The 27692-nt window shown below is 40.2% G+C and overlaps 1 protein-coding gene across 2 annotated transcripts; it reads right to left on the bottom strand.

Moving 5' to 3' along the window:
* Positions 1-708: 708 nt before the first annotated feature.
* Positions 709-23213, bottom strand: RXYLT1 (ribitol xylosyltransferase 1). 2 transcript variants are annotated; one of them, XM_049782764.1, is made up of 6 exons: positions 23057-23213; positions 22202-22360; positions 17053-17155; positions 7756-8070; positions 4197-4367; positions 709-1139 (listed from the first exon to the last, which is right to left on the bottom strand). In XM_049782764.1, exons 1-6 carry the CDS (start codon positions 23211-23213, stop codon positions 725-727), a joined length of 1320 nt encoding a protein of 439 aa, XP_049638721.1. In that variant the 3' UTR covers positions 709-724. The 2 variants fall into 2 exon arrangements, with proteins under 2 accessions (XP_049638721.1, XP_049638722.1); XM_049782765.1 differs by lacking the exons at positions 22202-22360; positions 23057-23213 and having other exon boundaries at positions 7980-8070.
* Positions 23214-27692: the final 4479 nt, after the last annotated feature.

Below are 27692 nucleotides of genomic sequence, written 5' to 3'. Positions count from 1 at the left end.
CCTGGCAGGCTCAGAGAACCATATGGGATGCTGGGATTCAAATCACCATCCTTTTGCATGCAAGGCAAATGCCCTACCTTCATGATATCTCTTTGGCCCTGGGGTCTAATTGATCTTAGAGGGAAAAAAATGTATTACCAATGTCCTTTTTCTCATATTAAAAAAAAAGCCATGAAATTTATTTTTATTTATTTATTTATTTTTGGTTTTTGGGCCACACCCGGCAGTGCTCAGGGGTTACTCCTGGCTGTCTGCTCAGAAATAGCTCCTGGCAGGCACGGGGGACCATATGAGACACCGGGATTCGAACCAACCACCTTAGGTTCTGGATCAGCTGCTTGCAAGGCAAGCACCGCTGTGCTATCTCTCCGGGCCCCACGAAATTTATTTCTCCTGAAGCTATTCATGAGGGCCTGGAAAGGTAGTAGAAAGGTTAAGGCCTTTGGGCTGCATATATTTGAACCCAGCACTATCCTTGGCACCACCAGGAGTGACTCCAGTGCAAGAAGCCAGGAATAGTGCCAGAGTACTGTGGATAAGATTGTTCCATCACCCCACTGCCCCAGGACCATATGTGGTTTTGCACTTGGTCAAAGCAACAGAAGAGAAGCTAGGGCCTATAAGGGTATTTTCAATAGCATTTTAAAACACGCAATACCTATACATAACCAACATTAGGCAAATATTTGAAAAAAATCATCTCTTAACTAAGATTAAATAATAATTAATTTTTATTGTTCTTGAAAAATGAACTTTCTAAAGCCTCAGTAAATTTCAATCTTAGCTCCTTTTTGAATTGTTGATACCAATGAAGCAATCTTTTCCTCCTTCGAATCTTTTCTTGTAAAATCAGAGTTTTCTCCTTTTCTAAAATAGCAGGAAGTTCTTTCCAGTTCTTAATAAAGATAAAGGGAGCACCCATGGATTTGAGCAACTGCAAAGGACTGTGATCGGCAGAAACATTTCCACAGCTGCCAGCTGTCATGACATCTTCTACCACAGGAATGGAACCAAAGGAGCAAGCTTCATATATTCGATAGCATTCTGTGTTTACTCCTGCTGGGCACAATGTGAGATCACTCTGAAGCAAAGCATCTTGGTAATTCTTAAGGCTTTCACTTGTTTCCTGAGGCTGCCATCTAGAAAAGCAGGAAAAAAAAAAACAAAACAACAATTGTAGCTCCTACTTTATTGACATTTGTGAACACAATTTTTTTTTGGAATTTTAACACCAGTTATAGACGTGGGAAATGCAGAGATGACAGGAAGATGAATCATGTCTAAACAGGCTACTTGACCAGATTACAGCTCCCATTTACAAAATTTAGTGGTTACCATACACATTCTGAATGAGTGCCTTCAGTTAATATTTTCTTGAGAGCTCGATTTTTGCTCTTGGCCTATTTTACCATTTCACTCCTTACCCATGTGGAGTTTATTTTCAAGTCTAGTGATGGAGTTGAATAATAAGCAAGTCAGCAAAGTATCTGGAAGGGGCTAACTACATTGACAAAAATAAAGAAGAGAGGAAGAAATTTGTGAAGGGAAATGCTGTAAAAGAGGTGATCAGGAAATAGCTCTCTGCAGGGTTTGCTAGTTGGAGCTGTAGGTGAGGAGAAATCTTCCAGATATCTGAGAAAACAGAGCATGGCAAGCATGAAGACCATGGAATAACATATTCTTGGAAAATTAAAAAGCAGCAGCATAGCTAGTTCTGTGAGGAGAAATCTAGGGGGAGCATGCAAGCAAGACCACATATGAAAATTAGGGGGAGTCAGGTGGGTGAAGCAGACACATTGATGGGAAAACTCAAAACATCCATGAAGTAGGGCACTGATCAGATAGGGAAAAAATGACTGACCTACTCTATGTTTACCACAATCACCTGGCTGCCATTTTTTGGAGAGCCACAAAAATGAGAAATCCTATTTGCTCAGTGAAATAAGAGGGTCATATGACTAAGAGTAGTTGGGAAGAGAAAAGATATATGAGTTCTATGAGTGAGAAATATGAGGCAAAATATGAACAAGGAAATGCCATGACCATGTATTTAAAGAAAGATTGGTAGCTTTCTCTAAGAATGTTTGGATGAATGGGTTCAGTAGGTAAGAGAGCTGGATTTAAGCAGAGTTAGAATTTGCTAGATTAAGGAATTGAAAAATTGGTTTATATGCAGTTGTGATTAAGAAATATGCAGAGTAAAGAAGTAATGATATGAGCTAAGCAATGGATAATGAAATGGTAATGGAACGACGGACTGTAAGTTCCAGATAAATTGTTAGTCAAATTATTATGAAAAATGAGATAGCATAAGAACACATGTTGGTTAAAGAGGGATACTAGTGTGAGACACATGGAAGCAACAGTGTATGTAATGAAAGTGTCTAGGAAATGATGATGATGGTGAGTGAAGAAGCAGATCACTGAAGCTGAGGAGGTAAAGTCACTGCCTAGCTAAGTGACAGAAATCACTTATACATTTGGGAACCAACAACAATTAAATTGGCATAATGTCATACATGGAATAATGTCAGAGATCGTGATTCTGCCAGGAAAACAATTTTTGCTTTGTTTTGGTTTTGGTTTTTGGGGCACACACTGAAATTGGCACTTCTGGCTCTCTGCTCAGAAATCAAACCTGGCTGCTCTGGGGACAATATGGGATGCCAGAAATTGAACCCCGGTCTGCCCCCAGTTGGCCGAGTGCAAGGCAAATGCCCTACTGCTGTGCTATCTCTCCGGCCCCAGGAATACGATCTTTCAATAATTAAGGGATAAACGTGGGGGGGGGCAGCATATATGCTTTCAAAAAGGAAATAGGACAAAGAAAAGTAAATAGTCTAAAGAAGCAAGGAGGTCATTTAGTTTACCTTATATTCCAACAGTATTAGAGGAATGGCAGGATAACACCTAACCATTATTTTACACATATTATTTGGTCCAAAATAGTACATGTCCTTTGTTGTCCAACTAACATATAGATGTTCCTATAATAGATCTTTGTACATATACCTTCCCCATGTTGAGTACATATCAACCAAACAGGGGCAAGTCCCAGTCACTGGGATTTAAATGTATTCTTACTAGTGCTTTCCTTGGCTATTCTAAAACAAAAAATGTTCTACCCAAAAGCCTTTATAATTTCTACTCTCTTCTGCTTTTTGGGGGGAAGGGGACATAGCCAGTGGCACTCCGGTGGTACTCCTGGCTTCAAGTTTAGAAATTACTCCTAGCAGACTCAGAAACCATATGGGATATGCAGGGGATTAAATCCAGGGGCAGCAGTATGCAAGGCAAATGTTGTGCTATTGCTCTGGCTCCTCTCCTGCTCATTTTTAACATGCATAACTTTTTCTTTTTGGTTTTTGGGTCATACCTGGCGGCACTTGGGGGATACTCCTGGCTCTGCGCTCAGAAATTGTTCCTGGCTAGGGGAACCATATGGGATGCCAGGCAAAGGCCCTACCGCTGTGCTATCACTCCAGCCCAAGCATGTATAATTTTCTGATACAATACATTTTAATACATGTTAATCTCTTTTAACAAGCATTTAAATCCCAAGAGGCATAGATTTTTAACTGTTTTGTTCAATGCTATATCCCTCATTCCAAATAGTTTTGGAAAAGTTGAAGTTTCCTTGATAAATAATTTATTTATTAATAACTCAATAGAGTTGGGGATTCTATGGGGGGGGTTGGGCCACACCAGGTGATGATCAGGGGTTACTCCTGGCTACGTGCTCAGAAATCGCTCCTGGCTTGGGTAGACCATATGCGATTTTACACGTGAAATGATATAAAAGTTGTTGAACTAGTGAGATAATACAATGAGTAAATGTCAGTTTGAGGGTATGCCTAGGGTATCTGAATATCTCAGGGATCAAGCTAAGACTTACTGGCATTTCTCATTTCTCATGTGTACAGTAGCACACATACTGTTGGAGAAACCCAGACTACTGACATTATTAAGCCCCTAACAGGTTCTGCTTCAAGAATTAGAGTGAAGGGAAATTCTATTTTAGCTGTATACAGTCTAGATTTTTCAGTTTTAGTGACCAATATATATTCTGGGGGAAAAGATCGATATTAAAAAGTTAACATTTATACCTCTTGGGAAACCAGTAATGCCACATAAATTATACATCAGCTCTCATATCGGAAAACAAAACAAATGTATTGAGTAAATACAGAACTTACTGGTCTCTTGAGGAAATCCAGCAAAGCCGAGCATCCCCATATTGTTTCAAAATGTTCATTAGAACTTGTCTGGATGAATTTTCATAAATAGTTCCCAAGAAATTACATATATATGGCCTTTCATTATACAACATTGGCCAACTTGCCTCCACCATAGGAAAATTTCTGTATCTGTAAAAACAAGTACATATCAATTATCAACATATGACAATCGGAATGGCAAAACTTCCATAGCCAAATATCTTAGCATGAAAATAGAAGGGGATGATGCTTAAAATCATTTTCTAAATCTCAAATGCAATTTCCATGCTTTATTAGGAAAAGAATCTGAAATCTATTAACTTTATTTACAAAAAAACCTTACTTTTAAATCTTAAAGAAAATTTGTTACAGCGACGTCATTATTCAAGGTACTTTATTAATACATTTGTCAATTTCCAGGTAAACAGGTGTAAAGCAGGGTAAACTTAGGATTCCCCCAAAGTATAAAGAATCTTCGGGCCCGGAGAGATAGCACAGCAGCGTTTGCAGCCGATCCAGGACCAAAGGTGATTGGTTCGAATCCCGGTGTCCCACGTGGTCCCCCGTGCCTGCCAGGAGCTATTTCTGAGCAGACAGCCAGGAGTAACCCCTGAGCACCGCTAGGTGTGACCCAAAAACCAAAAAAAAAAAAAGAATCTTCTATATTCGTGATGATAATGACTTTACCAATATATTAAGTTAGATAATAGAAAAAAAATATAGAATATATATTGCTATCACAAATTACTCCAATTCCAAAGGCTCAGGTAGATTAAAAGATCAACCAAAGGAATTTACCATGCCATATAAAAGAGGCTGGTTGCAGCTGCTGTTGTAGGTATTTGGAAATAGCAGGAATCACTCACTGCCTTTATGAAAGAGCCAAATTTTACAAAATAAACTACAACAGGTTCTGGCAACCCTGTTCCTGCTGTTTTGGAAGAGATCACCTTTGCATTTGGGAGATGTCCTCACATTGTAGGATTCTTAGCAGCATCTCTAGCCTCTAAATATTACTGTCACCTTCTCTCTACACTTGCAAACAACTCAAAATACCTCCAACAGTGCCAAATTTCTCCCGGTGGCGGGAGAATGCCTCTGGTTGATCATCACTGTGGTTGGTTGGTCCTCTGGGCTTATTCCTGACTCTGTACGCAGGGGACCACTACTGGTCGGCATGGGGGACTTTGCCGGGAATCAAACCCAGGTCAGCTGTAGGCAAATACCCTACCCACTGTACAACTGCTTAGGCCCTCAATCATGGATTTCTAAGGAAGATACCTGCCTATGTCACACATCAGAATTACAGAATTTTTTGTATCTTATACTGTATTATTGTGAAAAAGTAAAATTTTCATTGCAGTTGGGGTGGAGTTTGAGGCCACACTGGCTCTGTGCTCAGGGATCACTCCTGGTAGTTTGCAAGGGATCAGATAAAGTGCTGGAGGTCAATCTAAGGTTGGCAATTTGCCAGGGAAGCACCTTGTTCACTAAAGTATCTGTTCTCAAAAACGTTAAATTAAAAAAATTTTTTGTGCTGCCACGTGCCACGGGTCAAATCACTAGGCAAGGCAAGTGCTCTATTGCTCAGTCACAATAACCAGGCCAATATTATTAGTTTTTTTTTTAATTTGATTGATTGGTTGGTTTTGGGGCCACATCCAGCAGCATTCAGGGGTCACTCCTGGCTTTTGCACTCAGAAATCACCCCTGGCAGGCTGGGGGACCATATGAGATACTGGGAACCAAATGAGGTCCCTCCCTGGCAGGCCACAAGCAAGGCAAATGCCCTACCGCTGTGCAATCTCTCCAGCCCCAGGCCAAAATTATTAATTTTGTTCCAAAGCATTTCACAAATATAGGCAGAAAGGGTAGATTTTGCTGTGTCTCAGACTTGGCTGTACTCAATATAAATACTTTTGTTGGTCCAACCTCAAGCACTGAGACTTTTGTAGAGGTATGGAAGGGAAGGTCACACCAAGTTAGCTCCCTGGTGATACCTTTATAGCCAACTGAGCAGTAGGCAATACAGAGCCTCAGGTGGTAACCAGTGATAGAGTAATAAATCAGGAATATCATATTAGAAAATCAATACTGAGATTTTTCTAATTCATCAATCTAACGAATACCTACTGTGTGCCTTCTCTGAACTGGTACAGCTTTTAGGCTGTAGTTTATGAGCTCTGCAGATAAAATGATGAACAGAAGAGACAAAACCCTCCTCGGGAAGTTTATATACTAGCTCATATTCAAGTCGACATATTCTGCTTTAAGGCTATTTCCAACAGTGCTCAGGATCATACGGTGTTAGGGATGAAATCTGGGCCTTGAGTATGCATAGTGCTCCTTGAGCTGTCAAACTATCTCCCTAGCACTCACTTTATTCATTAAAAACTCTATTAACAGGTTAAAAATATGAACTTTCTGTTTTACAGACTTAACTAGGTGACATATTGAGACACCTTGGTTATTAATTTACCTCTCTTTTAGATTTACACTAATGTAACTAATCACTTTGGGAGAGCTGAACTCGATATAATGCTTTCTGTTTTGTTTGTTTTGTTTTGTTTTTGGGTCACACCCGGCAGCGCTCAGGAGTTACTCCTGGCTCTCTGCTCAGAAAATTGGCCCTGGCAGGCACGGGGGACCATATGGGATGCCGGGATTCGAACCACCGTCCTTCTGCATTAAAGGCAAGCGCCTTACCTCCATGCTATCTCTCTGGCCCCAATATAATGCTTTCAAAGCTAAAGGTACAATGATTGGATACTACTGCCTTAAGAGTTTCTGTGTTTTTTTTTAATTTGTTTTGTATTTTGGATTGTTTGTTTGTTTTGAGTTTTGAGTGGTGCTCCAGTGATGCTCTGCACTAGAAATCACTCCTAATGGGCTCTGATCAACCCAGTCCAGCAAGTCAAATGTGATACCTACTGTACTATCATACTTGCCCCTGTACTATCACTGTACTATCACACTTGCCCTTCTGTTGCTATGAATTCCACAGAGCTATAACTGTCTTAAGATCTGTCTCTCAGCCACTCTTGGCTAACCATCTTCTTAGGCTACTCCTAAACTTGGAAGTACTTTAGAGTAAACTTGAAAAAAAAAAAAAAAAACCAACACACACACTCAAACCAACCCACAAACAAAATAAACTTAAAAATTAAAAGCTCCCAATACCAAAACAACAGCTAATGTATCCTTATTATTATTGAATCATGAGGCAAAACCATACTTTTACTTATAGAAAAGATTTACTACATTTTCTACAACTTTGTTTAGTTTTTGTTTTTGGGTCACACGCGGGCACTCAGAGGCTAGTTACCCCTGGTTCTGTGCTCAGAAATCACTCCGGCAGGCTCGGGGGACTATAAGGCATGCTGGGGATGTAACTCAGGTCGGCCATGTACAAAGCAAACACCCTACCCGCTGTCTATTGCTCTGACATTTACTATAAATAGAAAAGATAATTTTCCTGATTCAAAAAAAAAAAAAGCTCTTACCATCTAGGAATGCGTGAAAACATTTTTGTACTTACGTTGCTACTCCTAAAGGCCACTGAAATATATCCACATTATTAATCCATGGACTGTCATATACTAAGAATAGCAGCTCCACAAATCCTCCATTTCTTGTGAGGAATTCATTTATCCAGTCATTATGACAATGTTCATTTCCAAGCAAAACAACAGCAAGATGCTGGAGTTTTTGGGTTTTCATTAAATTCTGTACATAAATTAACCACTGGATGGCATAAGAGACCTTTGCCTTTTCTCTTCCATTTAAAACAAGAACCACATTTTCAGCATCTATGGAGAAGTACCCAGGGGTGACAGCTGGACCAGTGATGAAACTGTTAAAATAAAACAAGATTAGAACAAGGGACAAATAAAAACACAAAATATAACAAAGGTATTTGGTACAACAAGTTGTTCTTTTTTGTTTTATTTTTCTTTCTTTTTTGCTTTGTATTATGCCACATCTAATTGTGCTCAGGATTTACTCCTGGTTTTCTCTGCTCAGAAATCACTTCTGGCAGAGCTTGGGGGTTCTTAGGTGACACTAGGGAGCAAATTAGGTTCTGCAATATGCAAGGCAAGAGCCTTATTTAATAAAACTATTTATCTCTCTGGTCTAAGAAGTTTTATATAATTTCATATAAAGTCTATGATTAAAAAACTACAATGAGATTTAATTCCTATTTAAAAATGTAACTTCTTATTTTACAAGCTTTTCTGAAAAGTTTGATGGAGCATGGCTTAGTGATGGTTTAGGAAACTTTGGTTGTAGAGAGTTCTATTTACATCAAATAAACAGAAATATAGTATCTTATTTTTGTTAAATCTTTAACTTCTATTCAAAATAAAATAAGAGATAGAATTATGCAATTAAGTTAAGAAATATGGTTGGTTGTATCATATGAAGCTTTGCAGTTCATAATGAAAAAGTAGTTTTTTGTTTTTTGTTTGTTTTTGTTTGTTTGGGGCCACACCCGTTTGATGCTCAGGGGTTACTCCTGGCTAGGGCTCAGAAATTGCCCCTGGCTTGTGGGGACCATATGGGACGCCGGGGGATTGAACCGTGGTCCTTCCTTGGCTAGCGCTTCAAGGCAGACATCTTACCTCTAGCGCCACCTCTCTGGCCCCTTTTTGTTTTGTCTTGTTTTGTTTTGTTTTGGAAAAAGTGGTTTTAACTTGTAAGTCCCACACCTTTTATTGTGTGAGCTGCCCTTTAACTTCATCTGAGTGAAGTTCTTGATGGATAAGACATTACAAATGGACTGAAATGTGGAGGATGGCATTGGAAACATTTCATGTAGACTAGGCCTCAAAAATAGAGCATTTAGGAAAAGAGCAAGTTGCAGAATATTTATGAAATAAGATAATTATGTGCAGTCTGAAGGTAACTACATAAAATTATTTGTGACATATACTTATAATTGGAATTGGGAGTATACTGCATGTGGTTTTTATGTATGAGACCCCCTGGGTTGGATTTGGGCACCAAAAAAATCTTGAACGGGGATATACAAACAAATTTCATAGAACCAACTGCCTCTGATGAGGAAGTTGAAAGGATGGGAACAATACTCTAAAAGCTTTATTTTTGGGGTGCTTTTAATTCTTTTAAGGAAGTTAAATCTCTAAAGCAAATATGATAGAGCTGGTAAGAAATATATTTTTCTGAGTGATAATAGGAATCTATTGTCTTACTCTCTGTTCTTTATTGTATTTAGAAATCATCAAGGGTCGGAGAAATCAATCATTCAGTATTGAAGTATTGCTCACCCAGTCAATCTCCAGTACCACATATGAGTCCCTGAGCACCATGAGGTGCAGCCCTGGAGTTGCTGTTAGGCACTGACACTGAAGGGCCATAGCATTGACTTGAAAGCCTCCTTAGGTAAGACATTTCAGGAATAGGCCTGGGGCTACTAATACCACTAGGGAGGACTCTGCTCACTGTCCCCAAAAATTATCATAAACTTGGATCTGGAGACAGCTCTAAGAGCTAAGCACATATTTCATGGGCTGGACTGGGTTTGATCAACAGCCCTGCAAGGACCCTGACTACAATCAGGTGTGACCCTCCCCAAATTGCTTTAATACCAATTTTCCTATAACGCTACTTAGAATAAAAAATGCCAGTAAAACATTTTAAAGAAACGCAGATAAAATATAAAAAGTGAGGACTCAACCTTGGTGGAAGAAGTACGTACAATGGTGGATGTGGTGTTGGAGAGTTTGCCTAAAACAGTGGTGGGCAACCTTTCTTTTCAACTGAGCCAAATCTCGCCAAAACCTTGATTGAAATTTATTTTGAGAGCCACATTTTTAAAACCGAAAACACGCAGACAGGATGGTACACTGTTTTTTAGTTTCAATAAGTTTTCATTGAGAATATTCTGCATGCAAGTATCCATAAGGCGGGAGGATACAAATAACACAACTAATAAAACAAAAACTTTAGAACGATATTATTTATCGATAACGTTAAATTCCGTAAAATTTGCCTTACAATGTAGACAAAATTACATCCTGACAATGATGACTGACAAAGTCACAAACACTAACGTGAACACTGGCCTCCACAGACCTGTGTGGAGCTGGCCGCCTGGGCTGCACACAGGGCCCAGACTGACAGAGGCTAGGAGCAGAGTCCTGACTTCTGGAGTTGTTGCCTGGCACACAGAAGAGCCGCATTTTAAAGTGGAAAGAGCCGCGGCTTGCCGACCACTGCCCTAAAACCATCATTAACAGTATTGTAGATCACAGTACCTCAGTAACAATTAAAAAAAAAATTTTTTTTTTTTGTTTTTTGGGCCACACCCAGCAGTGCTCAGGGGTTACTCCTGGCTGTCTGCTCAGAAATAGCTCCTGGCAGGAACGGGGGACCATATGGGACGCCGGGATTCGAACCAACCACCTTTGGTCCTGGATCGGCTGCTTGCAAGGCAAACGCCGCTGTGCTATCTCTCTGGGCCCCCACTTTCATTATTTATTATCAAAGATAAAACTAACAGATTTAAAAATACCATTTCAGGGGCCAGAGAGATAGCATGGAGGCAAGGTGTTTGCCTTGCATGAAGAATGGTGCTTTGAATCCCGGCATCCCATATGGTCCCCCGAGACTGCCAGGAGTGATTTCTGAGTGTAGAGCCAGGAGTAACCCCTGAGTGCTGCCGGGTGTGACCCAAAAACCAAAAAAAAAAAAAAACCCAAAAAACCAAAACCATTTCATAGGCCATTCATAGCACTGAGCCCCGCAATGTCCCTAATCACTGACAGGGTATGGCCTGACCCATTGCCCCCAATAAATAGTGATTCATTGGTACTTTGCATAGCTTTTCATGTAAGCTCCAGAATAACCATGCAAGAACATGGGCCTCCTTTTTTGCATTTGGGAAATTGGGCTTGAGTTCCACAGCCTGCACTGACAACTGTTTCAAGATCTACCAGCAAGCCTTATATCCTTCCAATAATGCCATGTTAAAGAAAAACTGGAGGTACCGGTTTGGGGTCTGATCCATGTTTTGAATGCTGATGCCTGAGTTTGATTCCTGATACCGCATCACCAAGAATGACTCCTGAGAACTTCCTAGAGTGGCTCAAATCAAATAACTACAACAACTAAAAAAAAATAAGGAAGAAACACTAGAATTAATAGATATTAATATACACACAAAGTGTAACTGGGAGATAACGGAAAAGGTTGAAGTACATGGCTGGCAATTACAAGGTCTGATGCCAGAACCACATGCTCTTGAAGCAGTGTTAGGTGCAGCTTTGGTGACCAGTACTACCAGCACCATCAGGGTGGCAACCCGAGGCTCCAGAGCCACATGCAGTTCTTTTGAAGCTTTACCTTGGCTCTGACAGCAGGGCCAATAGCAGGGGGGCAGGGAGTGGTATCACTTAAATATTCTAATTGGCTATTAATTTGCATAAATATATGTTTTACATCGTTAGGTGAAAAAGTTCTTTTTTTTTTTTTTTGGTTTTTGGGCCACACCTGGCGGCGCTCAGGGGTTACTCCTGGCTATCTGCTCAGAAATAGCTCCTGGCAGGCACAGAGGACCATATGGAACGCCGGGATTTGAACCAACCATCTTAGGTCCTGGATTGGCTGCTTGCAAGGCAAATGCCGCTGTGCTATCTCTCTGGATCCAAAATGTTCTTTTTTGATTCAGATCTACAGGTAACTTCACAATCCTGTATATAGCATTAAGCTAAGAAACAATGCATGCAGTGCTATATTTGTTTTAAATGTCGGGATGATTTTGTGGCTCCCAGGTTTTTATCCCTTTGGAAACAAGTTTAAGTGGCTCTTCCCCTCCCCGCAAGTGGCTCTTTTTTTTTGGGGGGGGGGTCACACCCGGTGGTGCTCAGGGGTTACTCCTGGCTATCTGCTCAGAAATAGCTCCTGGCAGGCATGGGGGACCATATGGGACACCGGGATTCGAACCAACCACCTTTGGTCCTGGATCAGCTGCTTGCAAGGCAAACGCCGCTGTGCTATCTCTTCCGGGCCCGCAAGTGGCTCTTTATGTCTTAGAGGTTGCTTACCCCTGCACCAGGCCAAACATTGTTATATATCGCCAGCCAAGAATCAAGACCATCAACCCACAGGTGCCTGAGTGTCACTGCAAGTGGCTTCTCAAACCCCACAAAAATGTAAATATATTTTTTGAACCATTCTCATCAGTGCTTGGGGCTAAATCCTGACTGTGTTTAGGGATAACCTCTGTCAGGGTTTTTTTTTTGGTTTTGAGCCACACCTGGTGACGCTCAGGCGTTACTCCTAGCTATGAGCTCAGAAATCACTCCTGTCTTGGAGTACCATTTAGAATGCGAGGGGGGTCTAACTGCAGTCTGTCCTAGGCTAGAACGGGTAAGGTTACCACTTGGGCCTCCGCACCAGCCACCTCTATCAGGGTTTAGGGAAACTATATGCGGTGCTGGAACTCAAACCTAGGTCAGTCATCTATCTGTCTGTCAGTCTCTCTGTCTATCTCTATCATCTAATCTATTTAATCTATATAGATTAAATATTTTTAAGTAAGCATCTTTGGGAGATGAAAGAGATCAAATCTAGTATCTCATAATACAAAGCTTGCATTCTACTTCTGAGCTACATCCCTAACCTTATGTATTAATTTTTTGGAGGCGAGGGGTATAACCAGGGGTGCTGAGGGACGTGTTGATCAGGGCTTACTTGTGGTGCTTAAGGGAAACTGTAGATCTAGGGACAGAACATCAGGATACCACACACAAAAGATGAACTTTGTCCCCACCATGTTAAAATTTTAAAATACAGGGACTGGAGAGATAGCACAGTGGTAGGGCATTTGCCTTGCATGTGGCCAACCCAGGAGGGATGGGGTTGGATTCCCAGCACCCACATGGTCACCCAGCCTGCCAGGGGGGATTTCTGAGTGCAGAAACAGGAGTAAGCCCTTAGCACCGCTGGGTGTGGCCCCAAAACAAATCCATCAATAAATAAAGTTTAAAATTTAAAAAAAATGAAAATTAAATTAAAATTAAAAAAATAAAAAATAGGGGCCAGAGCGGTGGCGCTAGCGGTAAGGCATTTACCTTGCAAGCACTAACCTAAGATGGATGGCGGTTCGATCCCCCGGCATCCCATATAGTCCCCAAAGTCACATAGCCAGGAGTAACCCCTGAGCCTCACTGGGTTTGGCCCAAAAACAAACCCAAAAAATAACAAAACAAACAAAAAAATTAAAAAAATACAGAACATTTTATTTTGGGTAGCACTAACAATGATCTAATAATATTTTATTCATATTTATAATTAGTATAGGATTGTCTAAAAATGTTTTTACTAGTTTAACCTATAATAAAAAAATCTATAGTTGACTTTGTCAATGAAATTTTTCTATCATATAACAATTCAAGGACTCAGACTATCATGAGACTTTTTAATCATAAAAGCTCCCAATATCTAGAAAGATACTATAACTTCACAAGAAGAAATCAATAGCAAAGGAATTTCCACACAGTATTACTTTAGCTGGAATATGCCAAAACTTTTTTTTCATATACCATACACTTGGGAGCTACAATAAATGTTCTTATAGTTGGTTTCACTGTATATATTTAAATAGCATATTGAGCTATTCTCATCTCACTTTCATGCGAGAAGAATCTTTCATATAGATAGAGACAGAACCAGGGATAAGAAACATGCTGCCTTGAATGTGGCACACCTGTTCAAACCAGATCATTTCCTAGCATTGCATATGATACTCTTAAGCAAGTCTTGAGCAAACAGCCAAGAGTAGTGTGGCTACTTGGCTACCTGATGTGACCTAATAATCTCACTCCAGACCAAAAGAAATAAATAAAACACCCACTCTCACAAAAACAAACAAACAAACAAACAAAAAACCAAACAACTTGCCCAACAAGGTAAAGATATAAAAGGGATCCATGTGGGATTATCATTTCATACCACAGGGACTGGCATACATCACAAAGAACAACCAGTGCTGGTGCAGAGGAGGGGAATAGGGGACTCTCATTCACTGCTAGTGAGAATGTAGACTGTCCTAACCTTTTTGAAAAATATGGATATTCTTCAAAAAACTAGAAATTGAGCTTCTAAATTACCCTGCAAAACTGTTCCTAGAAATATACCTTAGGCACTCCCAAACACAATGAAGTAAAGCCCTCTGCACTCCTATGTTCATTTCATCACTATTTATTATAGTGAATCTGAAAACAACATGTGTCTGAGAACAGATTAGTCCATAAAGAAACTATGGTACATCTACACAATAGGATACTATGTAGCTGTTAGGAAAAATGAAGCCATGAAATTTGAAGGAGATTATTATGCTGAGCAAAAAGTCAATCAGAGGGATAAGCAAGGAATGCACTCATCTGTGGGATATAAGAAAAAATGTAATATGGTAATAGTATCCAAGGACAAGAGTAATGAGGGCCGGGAGGACTAATCCATGGAGGAAATTTCCTAGAAAGAGCTGGGAAATGCAATTAGGGCAGAGAAGAGACCACTATGACAACATTTGAAAATCATCACTCTGGACGAGAGCTAGGTACTGAAAAGAGATAAATCAATATGCATGATTCTCTTTTAGTAACAATATTGCAACCAGTGTCTATAAGATAAAGAGAGAAAGAGAGAAGAAAAATGTCTGTCATAGAGGCAGGCAGTGGAGAGGGCAGAGGGAAACTGGGGACACTGGTGGTGGGAAATGTGCACAGGTGTTATACGTTGTATTACTGAAACTAAATCATGACCAATTTTATGTTTCTAATGGTGATTCAATTAAAGTATTTATAAATTTAAAAAAAGTGAGTTAGGCGATCACTATTTGAAGGTGAAATAATATACATTGAAAACCCTAAAGCAGTGATCCTCAAACTATGGCCTGCAGGCCACATATTGTATTTGTATCTGTTTTGTTTCTTCATTGCAAAATAAGATATATGCAGTGTGCATAAGAATTCGTTCATAAGTTTTGTTTTTACTACAGTCAGACCCTCCAATGGTCTGAGGGACAGTGAACTGGCCCCCTGTTTAAAAAGTTTGAGGACCCCTGCAAGATTCACTCAAACAATAAGAAACAATAAACCAATTCAGAGACTACAATTACAATATACAAAAACCTGTTCTATAATTACATGCAAATAAAAAAATGAGAAGAAAAATAAATCAACGGGAAAAAACTCATTACAACGACATCCAAAAGAGTCAAGTACTTAGGAATCAAATTAGCAAAGGAGGTGAAAGACTGTACGTCAATATTAAAGCAAAGAGAAAAAAATAATAAGGAAATAGAATAGCAAATGCTTGGAAGGACAAAAATCAACACTGCTAAAATGAGCATTCTATCCAAAGCATTAGACAAATTCAGTGGAATCCCTATCAAAAGTCCAATAACATTCTTCAAGGACAGAGAAAAAAACACTACTAAAATTTGTATAGCCAATAATTTCCATTAAAAATCTCCCTCAAACTGCCAGGAGTGCAAGAGAAAAAACCCTGAGCACCACTGGGTATGGCACAAAACAAAACAGACAAAAACAACAATTGGAACAAACAGACCATGTTTATAAAGGCAAAACAGGTCAGAATAATAGTATAGCAGGTAGGGCGCTTGCCTTGCACATAGCAGACCCAGGTTCAATTCCCCTGCATATGGATATGCTATATACATATACTGTATGGATAGTCCCCCACACCCTGTTAGGAATGATTCCTGAGCTCAGAGAGTCAGAAGAAACCCATGATGAGCACCACCAGTTGTGGCCCCAAAACAAAAACAAAAACAAAAGATAAATCATAGAAAAGACCCTTTTCCAAAGAAGACATACAGATAATAAACATGCAAAAATGCTTATCATCACCAATTATCTAAAAAATACAAACCACAGTAGTAATCACCTTATTTAGTATAGCTTATTCCAGAGTTCAGAAACAAGGGAAAGAAACTAAAACGTTACAATTGGTAGGAATGTAACTTCTGCAGAGAGTGGTAAATGGTCTAGAAATTTTTACAAAAATTAAAACCACTGCACTCAGCTGACCTGGGTTTGAATCCCACACCTTTTACGGTCTCTAGCACACTGTTAGAATACCGTAATGTAAAGACAGGAGTAAGCCCCAGACATAGACAAGTGTAGCTCTAAAACAAAGTAAATAAATAATAATAATAATAAAACAGAGTATGATCCAGGAATACCACTACTAGGTATCTATCCTAAAAACTCAAAACACTAGTTTTAAAAGATACATGCATACCTATATTCACTTCAGAGCTATTAACAATAGCCCCGATCTAAAAAGTATTGTGGCTTATAGCCTTCAGAAAAAATAGATGATTACCACTGTTGATGAGATCAATTGCTTAAAATTGAAGGCACATGATTCCAAAAACAGGGAGCTTTCATTAAATATCCAAATTATAGGAGAATGTTCAAAGTAAGCTTTAATTATAAATACATATCCATTAGGTTATTTCTTCATTCTTAATTTCCCCCCAGTGGTTATACCTGGAAGTTATACCTGGTTATACCTAGAAATGCCCTGGGGCCACTCCTGGCTCATTACTTGGGAGGCTGATCTTGCATGCCTCAGGGACCATGTGATGCTGGAGACTAAACTCAGGAATACCAGAGTAAAACATATTCAGTAGCCCATGAACTATCTTCTCAGTCCTATTTCTCCAGACTTTACAAAAGGATGAAGGAGAAATAGCTTCTATAAATATAATTTATTTTTCCCTAGTCTTACACAAAACATTGAACAGCAATGCAGCCCAAAAGTAAAGTTACACAATTAATACCTGTAACGTATTCTTCCTACAACTGCACTTCCTTCTCTCCACTGAGCAGTCACATCAGTGGGTTCAAGTGAGCCTTCAAAAATATGCTCCCAGAGATACAAACCTGGTAATTAAAAAACAGAAAACAAAAACACCAATATTATTTACTAAGAAATTGTATTTTTATCCCTTTGAGCTCCTTGACTGGCAAGGTTACCAAGTAACAGTACCAAGCCATCAATGTGGTGGATATGTAAGAGTTAAAACTCAGGAACTCTCAGTATACAAAGTAGGTTCCTTTAAAGGCCAATAATTTCTTAGTCTATATCGGAGAACTCCCTATTATCTCTGAACTTTTTCCACCTATTTTATCTGGAATGTTATACTACCAATTACTTCTATGGTTAAAACTGTTTCTATATGGCAGTTAACTGGGCTGGGGGCAGAAATCTGTTTCGCATCTGATACAACCAGAGGAGCTCCTCTCTGAGGTACCCATGCTTTATTCAGGGACTCGTTGCTGACCCTTGCCCTCCCATGTCCCCCTGAGACTCACAGCATGAGCTCTTTGCAGGCAAATGCATCCTCTCTTTAGGGCAGCCCTCAGTATTTATGATCTGTGTGATAGTTTTGAAAGGAGGGGAGCAAGGTGTCACACATAGTATATTTGGCTCATTCTCATTATACCCTGTACTGTCAAACACACAGAATATGTTTAGAGTTTTTCAAATGTGGTAGGCCAAGTATTTGCCCTCACCCAAAATGACCAAAGATCTTTTCTCTAGAACTTATCAATGCTACTTGACGTGGCAAGAGAGACCTTCTACATGGGATTGAGGATGCAATACGGGGAGATTATCCTTGATTACCTGGATGGAATCTATGTGATCATACACAGTGCAGAATAGGTTACATGAGATCTGAGCAGCAGTAGGTGGTAAGGGGGAGGTTTAGAGCACAAGCAGAGAAATGCGGGAATTGCTAGATGCTGTAATGGGTAAGAAAGCAGATTCTCTTTGAAACTCCAAAAGGAATCTAGCCCTGGGAATAGATTTATTTTATATTTTGTTTTTCTGAGGGACACACTCAGTGGTGTTCAGGAAATAATTTTGGCTTTTTGTGCTCAGGTAGTGCTCTGACATTTTTAGGGGAATATATGCAGTGTCAGAGACTGAACCAGGGTGAACCAAATGCAAGGCAAGTATGCTATCCTCTGTACTATCTCTTTGGCCCCCATTTTTTTTTTTTTTTTGCAGTAATAGGTATCAGACTCATGGCCTTATGCACAGTGCTCTATCACTGAGTCACACCACCAGTACTGTGAATACATTTTGCTTCTGCCTTCAGAAATTCAAAATATAATAAATCAGTTGCGACTACAGTTACCATTACGTTCTTTTAGATATTTGAAAACTTCTGAGAGTAAATCTTCAAAGTTCTCATCATGTAAAACTGGGCATACAGCTCAAAGGGCTGGGAAATGTTTTGCATGTAGGAGCCCAAATTTTATCCCCTGCACTGCATGGACCTCCTCAACTATTGCTGTGACACCCGCAAGCAATGCACCAGGAGTAGCTCCTTTGTACTGTTGGGTATGGTCCCAAACCATAGCAATGACAAAAGAAGGTTCTTATCACTCGAGAAAATACGCTGATGATATGCTGATGGATAGTAATTCAATTTACTGTGCTGTCTTCAATATATTCATATTGAATTATTCTGACATATTTCTAAAACCAAAGCCATATAAGCCTAACTAAAAAATTGTTTAGAACTACATTTTTGAGGGATCATATCCTACTATTCATAGTTTTTTTGAAAACTATAGTCCGGGCCTCCAATTAACCCCATTTAAAAAGTTTGAGGGGCCGAAGCAATAGCACAGTGGTATGGCGTTTGCCTTGCACACGGCTGACCCAGAATGGACCTGGGTTTGATCCCTGGTGTCCCATATGGTCCCCAAGCCAGGAGCAAATTTCTGAGTGCAGAGCCAGGAGTAACCTCTGAGTGTCACTGGGTGTGCCCCCCCCCAAAATAAAATAAAATAAAAAATAAAAAGTTTGAGGAGCCATGGGTACTGAGAAGAGATTGAAAGAACTTTGATCATGATTAAAAAATAAAAACTAGGGGCCGGGCGGTGGCGCTAAAGGTAAGGTGCCTGCCTTGCCTGCGCTAGCCTTGGACGGACCGCGGTTCGATCCCCCGGTGTCCCATATGGTCCCCCAAGCCAGGAGCAACTCTGAGCACATAGCCAGGAGTAACCCCTGAGCATTACCGGGTGTGGCCCAAAAACCAAAAAAAAAAAACAAAAAACACAAAAAACACAACAAAACTATATCAAATGACTTGAAAAGATTGTAGAGAAAACTCGGATGCTAATACTCTGCTTTCAAGAATCCAGGAAAAGTTAGGAACACACTAAAAAAGAAATATCTTTCGTTTTAGAGAATACCAAAATCATCATAAGCAGGTTATTGGGAGAAATATGAACATTAATGGTGAGGCTGGTTAAGGATTCAGAAGGCAATGAGGAACATTTAGTAGTGACAGGAAGAACTAATATCCTATTTGTGTAAAAGCAGTCAACTAAGCTACTTGTGCTTTGCATGTAAGTGGAAAGCAGAAGCAATGGATGAGAAATCTGGGTATTTAGCTAAAATGAAGAGTGAGGAAAGAAATGTTATGTAGAAAGAAATCAGGACAGTATCATTTGGGAATTTGCTGTTCAGAATGCAAAAGAGGTGAAAAATGAGGAAATTCATTAAAAGAAAAGCTGTTTCCAGATAAAAACCATAAATGTGGCTGGACGACCTTTTACAAGTGCCTCAGCAGAATAAAAAGGTCAGAATATTAAATCACATAAAGGGATCTTTAAAGATATTAGGTATGTAATTTAAAATTTTCCCTTGGTTGGGGTCAGAGTGGGAGCATAGCGGTTGGGCATTTGCCTTGCATGTGGCTCACCCAGGAACCCAGGTTCGATCCCTGGAATCCCATATGGTCCCCCACACCTGCCAGGAGTGACTTCTGAGCACAGAGCCAGGAGTAATCCCTTAGCGCTACCGGGTGTGACCCAAAACCCCCTCCCCACAAAATAATTTCCTTTGGACACCTCAATAGAATCCAGAAAGAGAGATGAACTTATCCACTATTGTGGGAGATGTCTTATATTATGTTGTGACTCCTTATGTCATACACAGGGTACTCACAAGGTTCTTGAGAATGTTCTGAGTAAAAAACACTGTTAGCCTGGTCCAAAAGGGAAAGAGAGAATATGAAACAAAACGTTGCTGGATTCCCAGAATTCTTTTTATTTTTTTTGGTTTTTGGGTCACACCCAGCAGCGCTCAGAGGTTACTCCTGGCTATGAGCTCAGAAATCACTCCAGGCAGGCTTGGGGGACCAAATGGGATGCCAGGATTCGAACCACCATCCTTCTGCATGAAAGGCAAACACCCTACCTCCATTCTATCTCTCTGCCCCGGATTCCCAGAATTCTACCAGCAGGAAACAACTTGAGAAAGCCACAGAGCTACAAACACTAACTACTCAAAAAAGAAAGGATGACTCTAAATGTGGAGCTAAAAATGTGAGCAGTTTTAAGCTCCAAAGTCTTTCCAGGCATTTCAACCCAATAGAGTTTGCCTGGTTGCATTCAAAATTGCTTGGATCAGTGATTTAATGTTCTTTCCATTTCCTCCCTATTGAATGGGAATGTTTACTACTATGCTTGGGAATAGAGTGATGAAAGTAGGTTTGTTTTTGTTTTGTTTGTTTTTGTTCCCTCTCTCTCCTCTCTCTCTTCCCTCCTACCTCTATACCTGGTAGTCTTCAGCTGGCTCTGTGCTCAGGCATCACTCGCAACTATACTTAGGGAGCCCTGTGCCACCGTGTCAGGGATTGAACCCAGGTCTGGCAGTGGTCCTCAAACTATGGCCCGCGGGCCACATATTGTATTTGTATCTGTTTTGTTTCTTCATTGCAAAATAAGATATATGCAGTGTGCATAAGAATTCGTTCTTAAGTTTTGTTTTTACTGTAGTCAGACCCTCCAATGGTCTGAGGGACAGTGAACTGGCCCCTTGTTTAAAAAGTTTGGGGACTCCTGGTTTTAGGCATGGCAGGGATCCCATCCACTTTTTTTGGGCCCAGAAAAAGTAGTTTTTGATAAAACTCATTTGGTAACTTCTTTACTTTGTTTCCTTATTTGTTTACTATATTTAAGAGAAACATTTGGAAAGATGAAAACCTGTTAAGATACACATTTAATTAAAAACTAGAATGGAAAAGTGGGAATTTAAAGAAAAAATACAAAATATTTTTTTTTGTTTGTTTGTTTGTTTTGCTTTGATTTTTTTTGTTGTTTTTTTTTGGAGTTTTTGTGTGTGTGTGTGTGTGTGTGTGTGTGTGTTTTGGGTCACACCCAGCAGTGCTCAGGGACTATTCCTGGCTCTATGCTCAGAAATCACCCCTGGCAGGCTCAGGGGACCATATGGGATGCCGGGATTCGAACCACCATCCTTCTGCATGCAAGGCAAATGCCCTACCGCTGTGCTATCTCTCCAGCCCCAATACAAAATATTTTTTAAAAAACTGGTAGAACAAAGTAATTAATGATTAGCTCTAGGTATTTAAAAATTGTACACCAGTAGCAACCTTCAAAATATGTATAATTTTCATGAAAGTGTTTGATAGGTTCACAAAGACCAAGAATTATTCTCAGTTTTCCTTTCGTCTGGCATTTTCCTATTTAATTCCTTTCTGTATATAAATCTAACTCATGCTTCAAGCCTAAACAAGGTCTATGATAATTCACTAAATATTCTTTTGGAGGAAAGAATGGTGGTGGAGACTGGGTAGTGATGGGAACTGACCCAAGGTTCCTCCCTATATACAACACAATTTTCCAGTCCTTTCTGACAATTCTCCAGCCCACACAATTCTTTTTTACTCCTACTACCCTCACTGAGGGTTCCATTCTAAGTATAATTTATATAAAAGTACTAAATAACACAACAGAAAAAGCTTTTGTGGGCAATCAAATGTAATCAACTTAAGGCACTTCTGGGCATTTGCCATTGGTATTAAAGACTGAGAAAGGCCTACAATAAGGGAACTAATGTTTAGTTCAGTGTGTCCCCAATGTATTTAGTGCTAAGCATGAACTTACCAATGGCAGCTTTGCCCCAGATTTGTACATGGGAGAGGTCTGGTTTCACTTTTGAAGATTTACTTAATATTTGCAGGCTCGTTTTCAATCTGTGATGTTGCTCAGCTTTTTCATCTCCTTCCCAAGGATTCCACTCTTCACTTTCCAAAGGAGACTGTTCTGTATTTTCAAGAGAACAACAGTCTTTTATCAGTAAAACAGAACTGCAATGAAGACAGACTGAGGCCACAGAAATAATGTCAGGTGAGAAATGTCCTATTTCAATCATTCAGAGAGGTAAAGAACTAAATTCAGAAGTCTCATCTTATAAATACACACACACCAAAAAAAAAAAAATCAACATTCCATTTTTGGTGGACTTTTTTTAACCACATAAAATCTTAGAAATAATGTGAACGAGTGGCAATAAACTCTCTTCCTAACATAACCTTCGAGACAAGCCGATATATATATATATATATATATATATATATATATATATATATATATATATATATATATATATAATATATATATATATAACTTAATTTTTGCAATTCACTCTAGAATAGATCATAGACACAGAACCTTATAAATAAAGTGATTTCAGGATGTGACATGTTGCACCCGTGTTTGACAGTATGAATACAAACTTAATCAGGAAAAAAAAAAAAAAAGGAAAACTAAAGGAAACAGCCTTGCATAATGTTGACTGTCCCAGGACGGACTTGAGTTCGATCCTCAGCATCCCACATGCCCAGCTGAGCCTAGGACCAAGCCGAGCCCAGCCTGGGGGGGGGGGGGCCCGCAATCCGCGCATGCGCAGAGGGAGCCAGTCCCCGAGTGAAGCCGGTCCGCCTCCCCTGCGGGTCCTACCTCGGCGCCTCTCCCGCTCCCTCTCCCGCACCCGCGCCGGGCCCGTCCCCTTCCGGAGGCGACGCCCGAAAAAGAAGACTCGGCAGGCGGCGTAGAGGGAGAAGAGGCAGTACAGGGCGAGGAGCCACGCGCAGAGGCGCTTCCGCGTCAGCCGCATCCCACGGGGCCTGGCGAGCCGCTCGGCCAATTCCGCGCCACGGCGGGGCAGGGCATGAGCATGCGTCGGGTCGCGGGCAGGCCCAGGCCCGGACTGAGGAGGACCCGGAAGTGGCACCCGCCCCCGACTGTTCCTTTCGCCCCGCCTCCGTCGCCCTCTCATTGGTCGCTTCGCCATAGGCCCCGCCCACTCACCGTAAGGCTCCCGCCCTAGGCCACGCCCATGCACCGCAAGGCTCTCGCTCTAGGCCACTCCCAGCAAGGCTCTCCCTCTAGGCCACGCCCACGTCTCGCCTGTGGCTTATTTATTCAGGCTCCGCCCAGGATTCTCTGAGCCCTTCCCGGCAGCGCAAGGCTTGAGGCGACCGATCGGGGGCAGGCCCAGGGCCGAACTGAGGCGGAGCCGGAAGTGGTGCCGCCCCCAGCTGCTGCTTTAGCCCCGGCTCCTTCGCCCTCTCATTGGATGCCTCGCCCTAGGCCCCGCCCACGCAGGGCTAGGGTCCCGCCTTTGGCCCCGCCAACGTCTCGCCTGTGGCTCATTTATTCAGGCTCCGCCCAGAATTCTTTGAGCCGTTCCCGGCAGGGCAAGGCATGAAGCGACCAGCGAAGGCCTAGGACCGGACTGAGGAGGAGCCGGAAGTGGCACCGCCCCCAACGAGCAGCTCCTTTCGCCCCGCCTCCGTCGGCTTCTCATTGGGCGCTTCGCCCTAGGCCACGCCCACGAGTCGCAAGGGTCCCGCCTACGGCCATGCCCACGCCCACGCCCACGCCTGTGGCTGATTTATTCAGGCCCCGCCTAAAATTAGCTGAGCCCCTCCCTTAGCACCGCCTATCCTCTCTCCGGAACTTTCCCCGCCTTCTCGGCACAAAACCACGCCCATGGGCGGGGCTCCGAGGACCAGCGCTCAGAGGTTTCTCCTGGCAGGCTCGGGGGACCATATGGGATGCCAGGATTCGAACCAATGACCTTCTGCATGAAAGGCAAACGCCTTACCTCCATGCTATCTCTCCAGCCCCTTATAAAGTATTTTTGATTTAGGGATCACATCCAGCAAAATTTAGAAGACTACTATTCTAGGTTAGTGTTCATGAGTCACTCTTGTCAGTACTTTGGGAATGGAACAGGTTTCTGATTTTCCACAGCAATCAATGATATTTCTTTAAAAAAATTTTTTTTAAAAGAATCACAAGTATATTAATTTAAAATATTTCTCACAATCTGGGCAAAAGTCTTTTATTCAAGTCCTGAGGACTTGACCTTGTAATCGCCTCTAAATCATTTATTATAGCTACATTAAATTTATGAGAATGATTCTTAATAGATTTTTCTTCTTCATGTATGATGGTGATAAGTAAGAGATTCTATAAAAATGTATTGACATTGAGAAATAGTTAGCAAATAGTAGCTGTATAAAAAGTAAGCAACCAAACTACAAACAGCCAAACAAAGCCACCAGAATACAAGGGGTAAATATAAAATTAAAATATGAACTAAAATTTAATTAAAGCAGATGAGAAAGAGTCAGGGATATAGCTCTTTGGTAGAGCCATTACCTCGATATATATAGCTTTGAGTTTGATTCCTGATACTACAAAAACGAATAAATAAAACCGTTTCTGTGCAGTTGCTACTTCCTCTGCCCACCCAAGCAATGTCCATTAAGCCCATTGCATATTTTATCACTGTACTAACATCTCATTACATTTTTAAAAATGTATCACAAGTGAAGTAATAACTGTCATCCACACTTTAGTTAGGATTATTGCTTCCATATCCACAAATGCTATAGATCAGGGGTCTTCAAACTTTTTAAAGTGGGGGCCGGATTACGGTCCCTTAGAGAGCTGGAGGGCCGGACTATATGAGCTATTAATTCCTACTCACACTGCACATATCTTATATAAATAAAATAAAAACCATTTATAAATAAACAGATCACGCACCAGTATTTCAATGGGAACCGTGGGCCTGCTTTTGGCTAAAGAGATGGTCAATGTCCGGTTCCATATTTACACTGCCAGCTGTAACTAGTGATGCAAGTGGGCATCAGTTAATCTTGATCTGGTTGGAGATTTCAGATGTTTCATTCTTGAAAAAGTCTGTTCACAGGCATAAGTGCTACCAAAGATGATTACCATTTTGAGTGCATGGTTTCTGATATTTGGATATACACTGAGTGTATATGCTGGCAGGTATCTTGGCAACCAAACAGCGCTCACTGCTGGCAGGCCAGATCAGACTAGATAGTTGTGGGTTCTTGTGCTAGAAGTCTTCTAGTTTGGCAAGCTTCCTCCACACAGATAGTTAGCACCCATGTGTCCCCACCTCTAACTTACTGATTACATCATTTGCATATGCTGCTTGGAGAAGAGTTGGCTAGAAATGATGTAGATATGGTTCAGTTTCTCAATGCCATTAAGTTACACCTTTCTGTGTTGTTTTGTGACTCCATTTTTGTTCTTGCAAAACTGTAAATATATGGTATGCTCTCCTTAATTTTCACTTCCCTCTCAAGGTCTGGAAGGCTAACATAGTCCCTTGAATTAAACTGTTTCAGGCATTAACTTACCCTCAGAGATTTCTCTTCTTTTCCAACAAAATACACACCACTAAGACTGTATGTTCCACAGTGAGGTTTGCTTTTGTTTTTATAAACTCTGTATGTTAGTTTTATAGCAATATTTTTACTGTCTCAAATGTATTGGCTAACATTTCAGCTTTTCTAGTCCCTGAAATAGTTTATAGCATTCAAAATATTGTCTCCTTGAGAGTTTGCACTTTCCAGTAATATTCATTGGTCCTAGAACTATTTTGGGATTACTTAAATATTTTTCATTGGATTATTCATAGTTACGATGCTTTTAATCTCTTTCGGCAATTAAAAATGTCCAAGATAACAATTTACAGTACCACGTCTCAAAAACAGTCACTTTTAGCCCTTATCTCATTCCTAATTTTATTTTGGAACATTGCATTTTTTATTTCTAAAATTACAAATAAATTAAGTATTGTATTTGATTTTCCAGATTTTATTTTATTACTAACTGTCTTCCCTTTCCCTTCCAAATCAACATTGAATTTATTTATCAGTTCTAGTTTTCTCTTTTGCCACAACTAGATGCTGCAGTTTCTTATTTTAATTAATTTGTATTTATTATTTGGAACATTTTGAATAGAACCAGAATTTCTTTCTTTCTTTCTTTCTTTCTTTCTTCTTTCTTTCTTTCTTTCTTTCTTTCTTTCTTTTCTTTCTTTCTTTCTTCTTCTTTCTTTCTTTCTTTCTTTTCTTTCTTTCTTTTTCTTCTTTCTTTCTTTCTTTCTTTTTTCTTTTCTTTTCTTTCTTTCTTTCTTTCTTCTTTCTTTTCTTTCTTCTTTCTTTCTTTCTTTCTTTCTTTTTTTTTTTCTTTCTTTCTTTCTTCTTTCTTTTCTTTCTTTCTTTCTTTCTTTCTTTTCTTTCTTTCTTTCTTTCTTTCTTTCTTCTTTCTTTCTTTCTTTCTTTCTTTCTTTCTTTTCTTTCTTTCTTTCTTTCTTTCTTTCTCTCTTTCTCTCTCTTTCTTTCCTTTCTTCTTTCTCTCTCTCTTTCTCTTTCTTTTCTTTCTTTCTCTCTTCTCTCTTTCTTTCTTTCTTCTTCTTCTTCTCTTCTCTCTCTTTCTTTCTCTTCTCTCTTTCTCTCTCTCTCTCTTTCTTTCTTTCTTTCTCTTTCTTTTCTTTCTTTCTTTCTTTCTTTCTTTCTTTCTTTCTTTCTTTCTCTTCTTTCTTTCTTTCTTTTCCTTTCTTTCTTTCTTTTCTCCTTTCTTTCTTTCTTTCTTTCTTTCTTTTTCTTTCTTTCTTTCTTCTTTCTTTTCTTCCTTTCTTTCTTTCTTTTCTTTCTTCTTTCTTTTCTTCTTTCTTTCTTTCTTCTTCTTCCTTTTCTTCCTTTTCTCTCTCCCTTCCTTCCTTCCTTCCCTCCTTCCTTCCTTCCTTCCTTCCTTCCTTCCTTCCTCCTTCCTTCCTCCTTCCTTCCTTCCTTCCTTCCTTCCTTCCTTCCTTCTTCCTTCCTTCCTTCCTTCCTTCCTTCCTTCCTTCCTTCCTTCCTTCCTTCCTTCCTTCCTTCCTTCCTTCCCTTCCTCCTTCCTTCCTTCCTTCCTTCCTTCCTTCCTTCCTTCCTCCTTCCTTCCTTCCTTCCTTCCTTCCTTCCTTCCTTCCTTCCTTCCTTCCTTCCTTCCTTCCTTCCTTCCTTCCTCCTTCCTTCCTTCCTTCCTTCCTTCCTTCCTTCCTTCCTGACCCAGTTCATCCACAATGTAGTACTAGGAAATTCCATTGTTATCTATGTACCACATCTTTATCCATTCATCTAATATTGCGCATTTGAGTACTAGGAAATTCCATTGTTATCTATGTACCACATCTTTATCCATTCATCTAATATTGCGCATTTGAGTTGTTTTGAAGTCTGGCTTCAGTGTACACAGGGGTAAATATATCTTTCATATCAGTGTT

Source organism: Suncus etruscus, chromosome 11 (assembly GCF_024139225.1).
Source record: "Suncus etruscus isolate mSunEtr1 chromosome 11, mSunEtr1.pri.cur, whole genome shotgun sequence".
Classification (NCBI taxonomy): Eukaryota; Metazoa; Chordata; class Mammalia; order Eulipotyphla; family Soricidae; genus Suncus; species Suncus etruscus.
Note: the sequence above shows the minus strand (reverse complement) of the source record. Positions and strands in the feature narration are given on the sequence as shown.

Bases quoted from the DNA above. Each gene is read 5' to 3' on its own strand.
- RXYLT1 (XM_049782764.1), bottom strand. From the start codon at position 23,213: ATGCGGCTGACGCGGAAGCGCCTCTGCGCGTGGCTCCTCGCCCTGTAC. The intron at 17,156-22,201 runs GTAAGTTCATGC...TTTAATTACCAG, and splicing joins CTGGGGCAAAGCTGCCATTG to GTTTGTATCTCTGGGAGCAT. The intron at 8,071-17,052 runs GTATTAATTGTG...TTATTTTAACAG, and splicing joins GTAGGAAGAATACGTTACAG to TTTCATCACTGGTCCAGCTG.